This window comes from Portunus trituberculatus, chromosome 23, assembly GCF_017591435.1.
Source record: "Portunus trituberculatus isolate SZX2019 chromosome 23, ASM1759143v1, whole genome shotgun sequence".
Classification (NCBI taxonomy): domain Eukaryota; kingdom Metazoa; phylum Arthropoda; class Malacostraca; order Decapoda; family Portunidae; genus Portunus; species Portunus trituberculatus.
Window position 1 is genome coordinate 10,717,270 of NC_059277.1, and position 13,665 is coordinate 10,730,934.

The window sequence follows — 13,665 nt, forward strand, 5'->3', positions numbered from 1 at the left end:
TTTATATTACTTAAGTGAACGAAAAGCAGGGACACTGCCTATTACAATGGTCCAGCTCGTGTTCGTGTCCTGTCTGTGTCCGTGTGCGTGTCCGTGTTACTGTGCGTGTACGTGTGTCCATTTGGATGTTTTTTTGTTTTTTTTTTACCATAAGGCATCCTACTCTAGACCTAAAACCATTTGTATTATGAGCTAGAAGTTCAAATATTCCCATTGTAATATTCCATTTATGTTTGTGTACGTGTTTGTGTCGGTGTTTGTGTTCTGTTCATCGTCCTTATAGATATTATCACGAGGCAACCTTCATTAGATCAACAAACCACTAACACTGAACTAAGACAAAATAAATTACATATTGTAACATTCTACCTTGTATTTGCGTAAGTTTGTAGGTTTGTGTTCGTGTCATGTCCTTAAAACCCTCGAGTGACTTATGGACCATTAGAAAAACAGACATTCTCCCATTTAAACATTTCAGCTTTTATTCGTGTCCCATTGCTTGCGTCCGTGCTCGTGTCCATGTCCTTACAGATGTTCTTATCGCAGGGCACCCTCGGATACATCCACGGACCCTGACACTGCAATGGCGGCTCTGTCTAAGCGAGGCCGCCGGATGGTGTTCGTGGTCTTTCTCAACCTGGTCTATTTCATCATGGTGCTTCTGATTGCAAAGTCCCGGAGCAACCAGTGGGACCTTGGCCTTCAGAAATCACTCTGCAACAGAGCTACGCCCTTAGATAAGACAGGTGTCAAGGCGTGTGATGATTCCAAGACCTCCACTGATGAGGTTAGCGTATCAGCACCAGTAACCGTGAACAAGACAAAGGCAGTGGAAAGTGAGGTGGGGCAAGTGGAGGAGGATGTGGAAAAGGTGTCCAATGTGTCAGTTTCCACCGCCTCCACATCTGACATCCCCACAGTCGCTCCAGTGACGCAGGAGATGCTGTTAAAGGCAGGACAGGGGCAGGAAGAAACGGAGAATAGAAAGGAGGGAACAGGAGGACAGGTGGAGGACAGAGGCGAAAGGCAGAAGAGGGACATATCCTCGCTTATATCCACATCCAAGCCGCAGGATACCCACACACACCAAGACGTCACAGTCTCAGAAACTACTGATTCTCATACTTTCCATTCTTCAATCGTGCATGACATAGCGACTCCCTACCTGCACACCACACCCGCATCACCCAAGTCTCCACCACCAACACCCTTCACGCCACCAACATCCACGTCTTTATCCTCAACACGCACCTCCGCGCCTCTGTCCGCCACGCCTCTATCACCCATCTCCCCACCCCCAACACTCCCAATACCGTCCCTCCTGTCAGACAGCAAGACAGGTTCCGTTCCCCAGACCAAGGCAGAGATAAGGACTCGTCGAGATACTGGAATCCCGAATAAAAACCTAGAATCTATGCGCATCCCTGACGATCCTTCAAGGTCCACCCCTTCAGAAGTCTCGACCCCCAACATGATTGACACTTCCAATAGCCACGCCTACGGCCGCGCCCAGCCATCCTCAGGCCAGGGACACCTCCACCTGGACATCACTATCAATGTCACGGGTGTTACGCTGGCGGTGGACGGCGTTCAGGTGAGACAACGCTGCTTACAATATTTCATTTATACTCGTAGTGACAGAACAAGGCTTGCGTCACCAGCATTTTTGTCAGGTTAAGTAACTATTAATTGTCAGTGTTCGTGATATAAGTTATTGACAGAAGGATTACAACTCTCTTCTACAGGTAAATGTAAGTCATAGTCATTAAAGGCGCCCTTCAAACGCCCTCCAAACAGGTGTGTGCCGCCCACTCTCAGCAGTGTTGTCCCGCAGGTGTACCAGGACCTGAATCGCACCATGCAGTGGGGCAAGAGGCATGCACGCCTTCACGCCGGCCTACACCTGCTGTCCCTACACCCGACCACGGGCCACGTGGCGGCAGCAAACTCCTTCATCACGTGGCAGGCAACGAGCGACGCAATGTTTCTGAAGGCACTGCGGGACTCCCAGGACGGCCGCCTGTTGCTGGTGGCGGGCGCGGTGAGGCTCCTCCTCTCAGATTATCGGGGTGTGATACATTCCAACACATTCCGCAGTCTTTCTGTCACTGCCCCGCTGACCACTGACTTCCTCGCAGCCTGACTTCACCACCTTCCTGGGGAACAAGGTAACGGAGGCCCTGCAGGATATGGGTTCAATGTTCGCCGACCGCCTCGCCTACAGGGACGCCTGGTGTCTGCTGTTGCACAAGGGACGAGGTGTGCTTCACGAGGTCCTGGTCACTTCCCGGCCAGGCCACAACTACACAGCCCACCACGTGTCGCCGCTCACCACTCGTGTCACGGTGCCCCGCGTGCCAGGTGAGGCGGGGTGCTGCCGCGCTGAGGAACGGAGAGACGGGAGGTAGTGAAGTTTGTGGGTTACCCCAATAATGGCAGCATTGTTGTCTCCTGCAGAGAGAAAATGCGTGTGGCACGCGGCGCCTGGCATGGAGGATCACGCCGCCTTCTGCCGCACCTACGACGGATACGGCGCCTTCTGCAGCTGCCACGAGCCGCCCTGGTCGCCGCGCCCCGCCTCGCCTGTGAGACTCGTTACAACTCGTTAGTTTGTGCCATACAGTGACTAACGCGCCCCGCGTGACACAGGTGCTAATGACCCGCGTCCCAGGTGCCCTACGCCGTGCGGGAAGTGATCCCTGTGGCGGTGGTGACTGCACGGCGCCTGTCCCGCGTGGTGCGGCAGCTGGGCCAGCTGTGGGCGAGCCCCGGGGGTCTCGACACGCCCGTGATGATCTTCGTTGACGGTCACAGCCCCGAGGCGCGCAGTCTGGCGGCCCTGCTCAGGGTGCCCCTCGTGGAGCACCAAAACCTCGCCACGCCAGGTCAGAGGTCACTTGTGGTCACGTAATAATTAAGCACGTTGTGTGTGTGTGTGTGTGTGTGTGTGTGTGTGTGTGTGTGTGTGTGTGTGTGTGTAAGTACCAGGCTGTACCGTCACAGGGTCCCCGGTACGCATCAACGAGCACATCCGACACGTGGTGACTCAGGCCTTCAGGCGCCACCCCAAGGCAGACAAGATCATCGTACTCGAGGACGACCTTGACCTGGCACCAGACTTCATACCGTATGTCTCCCTTCACACCTGTCACTGAGCTACACCTGTAATGATTTGCATGTCCTGCTCTACACTGTCTCCTTTCTTTTATTGTTTTCTGTCGAAGCTCCTAGAAGCCACAGGCAGTGACAATGATATATCTAGCTTCTTCCAGCAGACTGCCTCACTCCTGGAAGAAGATTCTAGGCTCTTCTGTGTCAATGCCTACAATTATAACGCCTACAATCACACTGCGCACGACCCCGCCCGCTTATATAGAGTACACGGCCTACCCGCCTACGGCTGGATGGTGCGGCGCCGCGTGGCCGAGGAGATGGTGCTCCAGTGGGCACCCCCGAAGGAGGTGAGTGTGGATGGCGGGATTACGCGGTGCCTGGCTGGTGGCTGCAGCCCGGACGACACTCCTTTCAATATAAATTTGTGTCAGTGCAGGGTCTGGACTGGGACATGTGGGTGCACAAAGTGGTGATGGGCAGCAGGGACGTGCTAGTGCCCGAGGTGCCGCGCACTAAGCACGTGGGAGGCGGCGGAGCGCACGTCACGGGCTTCGAGCAGGCACTCTACCACGGGCGGCGGCCCCTCAACACGCTACAGAATGTGACTCTCGATCTGCAGAGGTGAGTCTCTCGCCGCCACTCACGCTCAGCGTGAGGCACTGAATAATATACGAAGAGTGGCACTGTACATCATTGAATACATTATTACACCATGACATACCACATACCACACCGCCACTCCACAGCCTCCTTACAATACCTCCTACCTCATGTTCTCAGGGTGCGGCTTCTGCCTTACATTAAGACTCACCACAACGCCATCGCCGGAGCGCGGGTGGTCAGGCTCACGGACCACCCCTGCAAGGTGCTGCCGCTGCCCACACGCCAGGTGAGTTGTCACCATGTCACCATTGTTTCAAGAAAATCATGACGCTCCATAACACTGTAGACAAAATGCCGTGTGAATGAATAAACGGATCTTGTGTATCCCTACAGGTGAACCAGACCTTCGTCATATACATTGACGTGTCGAAAAATTACACTTCGGACGCCTACTTCGTGGTGGCGCGGGTAAGTACATTCCCCTTCCCTCCTCACATTCCCTCCCCTCAATACTGGCAGGAAACTATACCATAACCGTTCTTAGTTAATATTTTAAAAGTAACCGTGTGCAACACCCCAGGCATCCCGCCTCACTCCCTCCTCTCGGCAGTGTCTTGGCCTCAATGACCGCAACGCACACGAGAACCTGCAGGCTATGTACACGTTCCCCTTCTTCGGCAACCAGCTGTACATCGTGGGCTGCCCTTTGTCTCCATTCTGGTGAGCCGATCGCGAACATAATCAGCATAATAATACGTAACGTAACTGCGTCAAATGTATGCATTCTACTTTTGTATTTCTGCCCTTTCCTTTACGGACTGACGCCTCAGTGGACATTTTTCTTTATAAGTTTTGTATCCCTAAGCCATTGCCCTTCTCATATGAAGTTATCCTTCATGTATTTGTTCCTTGTTATCAATAACCACCACCAACGCATTATCATGATACAAACACATCAATATTCCTCCACTACTGACTATTCACACCAGTTACCTCATTGTTCAACCCTTTCCCTGCTAACATGTCCGTCACACCTCCAGCCTGACGAGCGACGAGGGAGACGTGTACAAGGCCACGCCCAAGGACCGTAAGTACGCCGAGCATCACCCCTTCAGACGCGCCAACCTCGCTGTACACATCTCCATTCGCGTGCCGCCCCTCGACCTGAATGACCTGGTGACCCTGACCAACCTGGTGGACTACAGAGTCACCTACTGAGAGAGAGAGAGAGAGAGAGAGAGAGAGAGAGAGAGAGAGAGAGAGAGAGAGAGAGAGAGAGAGAGAGAGAGAGAGAGAGAGAGAGAGAGAGAGAGAGAGAGAGAGAGAGAGAGAGAGAGAGAAAGGTGGACTATTAACTCTCTTCTCTAAATTATCTTTGAGCAAAACTACAAAACAGTTATGAAAGGAGTTAATAATATCGAATAAACAAAAGTAAGAATAATACATCCGTCATTTTCTTCCAATTAGATTATTCCTTACACCATAAACCCTCAAATCTCCCTTTCTCTCCCTTTATTAAGACTCTACATGGAGAAAAGAACACAAAACACTAAAACCACATCGGGATGTTTCAAATCTACCATGTGTCGAAGAAATTTTATAGTCACTCATCACATTAATTCTCTCTTAAATGTTTGCAAAGAAAACGATTCACTTGAAGGAGAGACTTGAATTTAATGAAGCTTTGCGGAGAAGAGAGGGACTAGGGAGAAAGAAATATAATGACTGTGTTTGTAGTGTTCTTACATTTTATTTAATTGAATGTCTTTAGGTCGGTTTAAACATGTTCTTATAGGCTTAGGTAGGTATAAAAACAACTTTTGATACTGAAAATTCGTGTACTTCAATGAGAGAGAGAGAGAGAGAGAGAGAGAGAGAGAGAGAGAGAGAGAGAGACTTTTATTGCTGTTTGCTATTCTTGTAGAAATATTGATACTAGATAAGTGACCTTGAGATTAGTAAGGTCAGAAAAAGGTCAGAAAATCATAATCTCCCCACCCTCCACCATCTCTCTCTCTCTCTCTCTCTCTCTCTCTCTCTCTCTCTCTCTCTCTCTCTCTCTCTCTTCCCAGTAGGATGTTTAATATTTATGAGATTATTAATTCTATTTTCTTCTTTTTCCTTAATATAAGCAGGACTAGAAGGAAAGAATTCATTATTTAATCCTCGTGAAAGAAAGAGATTGTAAGAAAATAGTGAACTCCATAATTGTTAAAGTTCTTGCGACGAAAAATGTTCTTGTCAGTTTGTAGGAAAAATTGTTTACAGAGATATACAAAGTTGGTGGTTTTTTTCACAACATAAAAGTAGAAATTAAACTTATACTGACATTGAAAGAGAAATAAGTGAGTGAATGAGAGAACAGGTGAATAATTGAATGAAAAAAAAATAAGAGGGATGAGAAAGAAATACACAAATATGCAAATACACAAACAGCTAAAAAAAAAAAAAAAAAAAAAAAAAAAAAAAAAAGGAAAAGAAAAAGATGAAAAGAAAAGCTGTAACGTCAAGAAAACGAAACAAAACAAAGAAAAATACAACAAAAAATTAAACAAAAAACGAAATAGATAAATAAATAAGTAAAATAGATAAGTACAAAAACACGCAAGTCTCCCATAAAATAAAAATAAAAAACTCATAGAAAACGGGACAAAACAAAACAAAAACACCCCTCTCAATGCAACACCCACAACACGACACTTTTTGCTGCACACCTCATTACCTACGCGTCACACCACACCGTCACCCACACCACCGCGGCTCACGTAACACTCGCTTCCGTCACGCGTCACAGACAAGTGTAAGATAACCAGTCTTTTTATTTCCTTCCTTTATTTAACGTCATTCAAGAGAGAGAGAGAGAGAGAGAGAGAGAGTGGGAAGACGAAGGGCAAGGTTTGGTGAGGATTGGAGAGGCTCTATAAGGCTGGAAGAGGCTGGGAGAGGCTAGATGTTGGAAGAGACTTTGTAAGGCTGGGATAGACAGTGTGAGACTGGGAGAGGCTGGATAAGGCTGGGAGAGACTGGATGAGGCTGAGAAAGGTTGTGTAAGGCTGGGAGAAGTTATGTGAGGCTAGGAGAGACTGTGTGAGGCTGGGGGAGACAGTGTGAGGCTGGGAGGGACTGTGTGAGGCTGGGAGAGACTGTGTGAGGCTGGGAGGGACTGTGTGAAGCTGGAAGTGACTGTGTGAGGCTGGGAGAGACAGTGTAAGGCTGGGAGAAGAAGGGCAAGACTGGGCAAGACTAGATGAGACAGGGTGAGGCTGAAAGAAATTAAGCGACGCTGGGTGAGACTGGGAGAGGCCGAGAGACGCTGGGAGAGGCAGTGAGAGGTGAGTGTGCTGGCGGGGAGAGTGGCAGGAGTGGCTTCAGCTGGATAAACAAATGGATAGAACATCAGACATCACAGTCCTGGCCACCCGCTGTTCCTCCCTCAGACCTCCTTCCTCTCTTTTCCTTTCCCTTATTATCCTCTTTTCCCCTTCCTCGTCCCCTCTCCCCCTCCTCCTCCTCCTCCTCCTCTCACCCGGTTATGATCTCCTACCCCTTCTCCTCCTCCTATTCCTCCTCCTACTACTACTACTTTCCGTTTTCTTATCTGTTTCTCTCTCCCTCCCTCTCACCATAATTACTATCCTTGTTTTCTTCCTCTCCCTTCTCATCTTCTTCCCTCTCTTCAACTTTTTTCTCTCTCTGTTACTCTCATCCTCTTCTCCTTCCCTCTTTATCCCTTCTTCCCTTTCTTTCATAGGTTGTTCTCATTCATTTTTCATTTTCTTCTTCCTCCTAATCTTCATCTTATTATTCATGTATTCCTTATTTTCTTTCCCTTCCTCTTTCATTTCATTTATTTTTCATTCATCTTTCCGTCCTCTTTCTTTTTCTATTTCCTTCTGATTTCTCCCCTGCCTACTTAGCTCTCCTCCTTCCTTCTATCTTCACCCTACCCATTCTTTCCTTCCCTCTGTCTCTCTCTCTCTCTCTCTCTCTCTCTCTCTCTCTCTCTCTCTCTCTCTCTCTCTCTCTCTCTCTCTCTCTCTCTCTCTCATCACTCGCCCCTCCTTTCCTAATCCCTCCACGCCTCATAGCCTCACATCCTTCATCTTCCCTCATGACTACATTCTCATCCCTAAACCGACCCTTACCCCAGACCCTTCCTCCTTCTCCTCCTCCTCCTTCTCCTTCTCCTCCTCCTCCTTTTCCTCTCGCCCCTTCGCTTCCCTCCCTTTGATGCTGTAACGACCCAGAAGCCGCATATAGAAGGAGGAGGAGGAGGAGGAGGAGGAGGAGGAGGAGGAGGAGGAGGACTTGAAGGTCGCCAGATGCTAAGATTGCCTTCGTCAGCGCCTCCCTCAGTATGGTACAAAAATGAGGACACCACGAACATCTCTCTAAAACTTATGTCTATAGAGTTACAGTGGGATTGAACGTGTGTGTGTGTGTGTGTGTGTGTGTGTGTGTGTGTGTGTGTGTGTGTGTGTGTGTGTGTTTTGCACACACACACACACACACACACACACACACACACACACACATCAGCCACCGCACGAGGTTGTCAAGACGTGCATGGCAGTTGAAGGATACAAGGTACAGATGTAACTCTCTCTCTCTCTCTCTCTCTCTCTCTCTCTCTCTCTCTCTCTCTCTCTCTCTCTCCATGTCAGACTCCAAAAACGTTATGTGCGTGTGTTTGTGGGAGGGTACGAGAGAGAGAGAGAGAGAGAGAGTCGGCACATTTACCCGACCAGCATACAAACTAAATGATTTCGAATTCCTGTTTAGCTGAAGAAAGAAGAAAAAAAGTACAGCATTCCGAGAGGAAGGAAATTAAATAGAATAAGAAGATACTGCAGCGTCCTTTCCTTCTTCCTCAATAGAATCCTCACTGGTTCCCTCCCTGCTACTCTCTCTGCTTATTTTACCTTATCGTCCCCTCCTCCTTTTCTCTTTTTTTTTTCTTTAGTAGCCACACATTTTTTTCCACATTTTCCTCGTCTCTCTATTCTAATCATTACTGTTTACTTTTCTTTTACGTTTTTATCACCAATTTTCATATCCAATTTTCTCCATGCTTTCTTTATCATTTTCTTCAATTTCTCTTCATTATTTCATTTTTTGTACTTATTTTTACTAGACCCTCCTTACTATATATATATATATATATATATATATATATATATATATATATATATATATATATATATATATATATATATATATATATATTTTTTTTTTTTTTTTTTTTTTTTTTTTCATTATTATCACCTGTTCTTCCATATTTTCTTCTTCCCTTTCTCTAACCTTAATCGTATCCCTTCAACATTCATCCCTATCAACTTTTACCAATCTTCCTATCTCTATTTTCTCTAATATTTATCGTTTCCCTTCACATTTCGTCCCCGTCACCTTTTCTCTTCCCTTCCCATGCCAATCTTTAGCCACCTTCACCCTCCCGTCCCCTCCCTAAGAGCTAATCCCTGTCATCCCCCACTCAGCGCCCTCCTGACCTCAGCAGCATCGACGTAATCACTGGAATCTGGATCAGCCTCTCCTTCGCGGACTCCTGGAACCTGGAATGGGTGAAGAGTCCAACTGGTTTTGACTGTTGAGTCTTTAGTGGCCTCTTCCACCTCTTCCTCCAGCTTTTCTTCAGGAGGAGGTGTTTTGATGTTGATTCTTCCCCCGGTTCCTTCTCTTTCTCTAGGCACCACCAGGACTTCCTTCACCGGGGGGAGGCCGCTGCCCACCTGAAAGAGCAGCTGTCTCTCCTCCTCCACCATCCTGGCAGTGAACAGTTCCTCCTCTTTCTTCTCCTTCTTGTTGGCGCGGAGCTTTGACCTGAGTCTTCTGAAGCTGTTTTTGCCATTAGCGATTCCGTCCTTCTGTTTATGCTTGCCCGGTTGCTGCTCCTGCTGTTGTTGCTGCTGTTTCTTCTTCTTCTTCTGCTGTTGTTTCTTGGTTTTTCTCTTCTTTCTCTTATGTTGCATCTGCTGCCACTCCTCCTCCTCCTCTTCCTCCTCTTTGTCAACTCTCGCATCACTGTTCTCTTTCTCGCTACCTCCGTTAAACTTGTCTTCCCAGACGCCACCGCAGCGTTTCACAGTTTTCTCCTCCCTCTCCACACTCCCGCGTCTTTTCACCCTTGCGTCCTTCTCCGTCGTCTCCTTCAGTACCTGCCCCTCCATGGTGTAATAGACGCCCCTCTCAGTGCATGGGTGGAAGCAGCAGGAAAGAAACATTGAGGGCGTGCATGAGAGTTAAGAATTCTGCAAGGTTTCAAGTAGTGACCTCCGTTTTTTTTTTTTATATCGCGTTCACTCAGTCACACGGTTTGAATTTTTTTGGTATTGACATCCATTTTCTTTTGTGTCTTTCAAAGGAGGGACTTGTTTTCTTCTGTGGTTTTTCTTTTCGTTCTTTTTTTTCTGTGTGTCGTTTTTCTTTCTCTCTCCAGTGTGTTGGTATGTTGAGTAACTGAGAGATTAATGGGGAGAAGATGGTAATAATGCGTTTTTTGCTGGTTTTTATTATACTCTCTCTCTCTCTCTCTCTCTCTCTCTCTCTCTCTCTCTCTCTCTCTCTCTCTCTCTCTGCTCCTTGACCGTCACATTTTTGTTTCCTTCGCCAGCACCTCTCTCTCTCTCTCTCTCTCTCTCTCTCTCTCTCTCTCTCTCTCTCTCTCTCTCTCTCTCTCTCTCTCATGTTCCGCCCCGTCCTTCATTCCCCATCATTTAGTGCTCCTTCTGCTCTCTCTCTCTCTCTCTCTCTCTCTCTCTCTCTCTCTCTCTCTCTCTCTCTCTCTCTCTGCTCTGCTCTGCACAGTAAATTTTCCTTGTCTTTCCTTATTTTCCTCTTCCGCTGTTTCCATTTCCTCTATTTCCTCTTCTTCTGTCTTCATTGTTATCTATTCTTATGCTTATCGTCATTCCTTCCTTCCTTCCTTCTTTCCTATCTTCCTTCGTGAATATCTTGTTTTATCTTTCTCTCTCTTTCTGTTACCTATCTCCCATCTTTATCTGTCCTTCCTATGTTCCGTTTTCTTTTTTTTACTTTCTCTTAGTGTAACCTGTTTTTCATATATCTTTCTTTTTATTTTCTTACTTTTTTCCTCTTTTTTTTCCTTCTTCTAGTCCTCCTTATCTTTATCTACTATTCTTCTTTACTTCCCTCTATCTCACTCATTTATCTTCTCCTCTTTTATTCGTTGTATTTATTCCCTCCTTTCGTTCTTGGTTTCTCCTATTCACTCTTTTATTATTCTATTTCTTCTTCCTATCGCTTATTTTGTTCTGTCTCTAATTCTTTCCTAACATTATTCTCTCATCCTCATCTCTTACTTATTTTACTTCCTTCTTTCTTTATTCCTTCCTTCCTACCACTTACCCTAATCTTCCTCTCCATGTCTTCCTTATTTGTCCTATTTATTCCCTTATTTCATTCTCAGTTTCTCCTAGTCATGCTTCCTCTTTCTTTTCTTGCTTCTCTTATTCTTTATTTCTCTCCCTGTAAGGCATTCCATTCTTTCTTTTCTTTCTCTTCTCTCTCCTTTATTCATGTTACTTATAATCTCTATCATTCTTAATTTCTCTCTGTTTTGCATTCCATCCTTCTTCTCTTGATTTCTCTCTCGTGTCCTTTTAATTCCTCAATTTATCCTATTACACACTCAGTTCTTCTCTCCTGTGTCCTATTCTCTCCTTCGTTCTTAATTTTTCCTCTTCCTATCCTGTAAACTTTCATTCTTCATCCTCCTCTCACACACTCTTTCTAATTTCCCATTCTATTTCATTCCCCCTCTTGTTTCTGTTATTCACTATTTCATTCTTTTCCTATCTGTCTTCTTTATTCTGTCTCTTATTACTCCCTTCATTCTCAATTTCACCCTGTCACACGCTTCATTCCTCCTTTCCTCTCTTCTCCTCTCCTCCCCTCTCTTCTCCACTCTTTCATTTCTTCTCCTTTCTCCCTCTACTCCTTCCCTTCTCTAACCCTCACTTCACTAATTCTTTCCTCCTCCTTAGCCCCTCCTATGCCCCCAACCCATCGCCTCCTCCTAGCAGGGGTTATGCCACTTGCTCCTCCCATTGTTATCAAATTAGTCAGAGGGAGACAACGCTTCCCTCCTGTCCACTTAAGAGAACTTCCCTTACGAACGTCTGCCGCTGTCTTCTGTTTGTGTCTGTCTGTCTGTTCATCTGTTTTATTGTTTTGTTTTGGGTTTTTTTTTTATGTAAGAGGAAAACACTGGCGAAGGGCAACAAAAGGATAAACAAAAAGGCCCACTCCGTTGCCAGTTCCCTAACAGTGCCAAGAAAATTAGCCCAAAGGTAGAGATAAATGTTTATTTCTTCTATGATTATTTTTCTTATCCTTTTTTGTTCGTTTCCTTTTCCCTCTCTCTCTCTCTCTCTCTCTCTCTCTCTCTCTCTCTCTCTCTCTCTCTCTCTCTCTCTCTCTCTCTCTCTCTCTCTCTCTCTCTCTCTCGTATTGTTCTTATTGTTTTCTACTTGTTTGTTTTCTTTTATTCTTATCGTTTTTTTTTTTTATGTGTGTTTGTCTCTCCTGTGTGTCTGTATTTGCTTGTACTTTTTTTCATTTCTCTACATGTTTTTTCTTCTTTATTTTTTTTTTCTTATCTTGGTCTCTTTAGCATAGTCTCTCATTGTCTGTCTGTTTGTTTGTCTGTTTGTTTTTCGTCTATCTATTAACGTATCTTTAGTTTACTCTCTCTCTCTCTCTCTCTCTCTCTCTCTCTCTCTCTCTCTCTCTCTCTCTCTCTCTCTCTCTCTCTGTACTCCGCTCGCCCAAGGTTGGTCTTTTCGTGACTAATAAAGATGAAATACACTTGAGTCAGTTACCAGAATTGTTTGATGTCTGTTTGCGTTACGTTTTTGCTCTCCTGCATTCCTGTCTGCCTGTCTTCCTGTCCGCTCTTCTGTTTAGTCTCTCGTTGCCTCTCTATCTGTCTATTCATCTTCCTGCTTGTGTTTGTTCTAGACGTTTATTTATGTATTATCGCTTCTTTCTTTTTGCTTATCTGCCTGTCTTCCTGTCTATCTACTCCTGTATCTGTCTATATGTACCTTAGTTTGTCTATTTATTTGTTTATCTATTTCTCAAACTGTCTATTTTCTGTCTATCCTTCTCTTCTTTTCAATTTATCTATTTAATTACACATGCGCTTTTAAATCAGTTTTTTTTTTTGTCCCTCTCTGTCAGCCTGTCTGTTTGTCTGTCTACCTCTTTTTATTGTTCATCTGTCCTTCTATCTGTCTATTTATCAATTCATCTTTGAATTTGGTTGCTTTGATCTATTATCTGTCTAGCTGTCTACTGATCTTACTCTATCTTTGTGTCTATATACTTATCTATCTGTCACTATTTGTCTCTCTAAATATGACTGACTACTCTTATCCAAAGCAAGTTCATCTCACGTGCTTTCTTATCTTTATGGAAACAATGTACGATGAAAATTCTGTCTTAATATCAAAGCATTCTTATCGTTCACTATCACGATTCTTCATCTTTATGCGTGACTTCATTCATTCATTGACTATTTAACTCTTTTTGTAACTATTCGTCACAGCTTCAGTTTTTTTCACTCCCTTTTATCACTATATTTTTCACTGTGTTCCTGCCTGGGTCGCTGGTCACTGCCATCACTATCATCACTATCACGAGCATCATCATCTCTTTTCCTCTCTTAGTTTATTTTTGTCACTCTCTTTCTCTATTTTTCATTCATTTCTTTCTTCTCTTTCTCACTTTTTTATTTCCTCTCTTCTCCTTTTCTTATTTCGTTTTTTTTTTTTCTCTGTTCCACATTTTTCCTTTCTCTCTTTCTTCTCTCCTTTCCCTTAGTTCATCTTCCTTCGCACATTGTTCCTGTCTTTCTCTTTTTCCCCTTCATTCATCTTTGCTCTATCATTCGCTCTCTCTCTTTTTTGT

The 13,665-nt window shown here is 45.2% G+C and overlaps 2 protein-coding genes across 4 annotated transcripts in view; one reads left to right on the forward strand and one right to left on the reverse strand.

Moving 5' to 3' along the window:
* The window catches only part of LOC123507675 (protein O-linked-mannose beta-1,2-N-acetylglucosaminyltransferase 1-like), a 7,503-nt gene extending 1,373 nt beyond the window's left edge, over positions 1–6,130 (forward strand). The window contains exons 2-13 of one of the 3 annotated variants that reach the window (XM_045260789.1): positions 547–1,594; positions 1,835–2,041; positions 2,139–2,361; positions 2,440–2,585; positions 2,672–2,885; positions 3,004–3,127; positions 3,263–3,461; positions 3,551–3,735; positions 3,895–4,003; positions 4,111–4,185; positions 4,328–4,437; positions 4,758–6,130. In XM_045260789.1, coding sequence (XP_045116724.1) covers positions 584–1,594; positions 1,835–2,041; positions 2,139–2,361; positions 2,440–2,585; positions 2,672–2,885; positions 3,004–3,127; positions 3,263–3,461; positions 3,551–3,735; positions 3,895–4,003; positions 4,111–4,185; positions 4,328–4,437; positions 4,758–4,935 — 2,781 coding nt within the window. In that variant the 5' untranslated portion in view covers positions 547–583 and the 3' untranslated portion in view covers positions 4,936–6,130. Of the gene's footprint in view, positions 1–221; positions 1,595–1,834; positions 2,042–2,138; positions 2,362–2,439; positions 2,586–2,671; positions 2,886–3,003; positions 3,128–3,262; positions 3,462–3,550; positions 3,736–3,894; positions 4,004–4,110; positions 4,186–4,327; positions 4,438–4,757 lie in introns of those variants that run through there. The other 2 variants (XM_045260788.1, XM_045260790.1) reach the window with 2 other exon arrangements.
* Positions 1–13,665, reverse strand: part of LOC123507679 — a 367,512-nt gene that overhangs the window by 306,998 nt on the left and 46,849 nt on the right. The window lies entirely within an intron of this gene.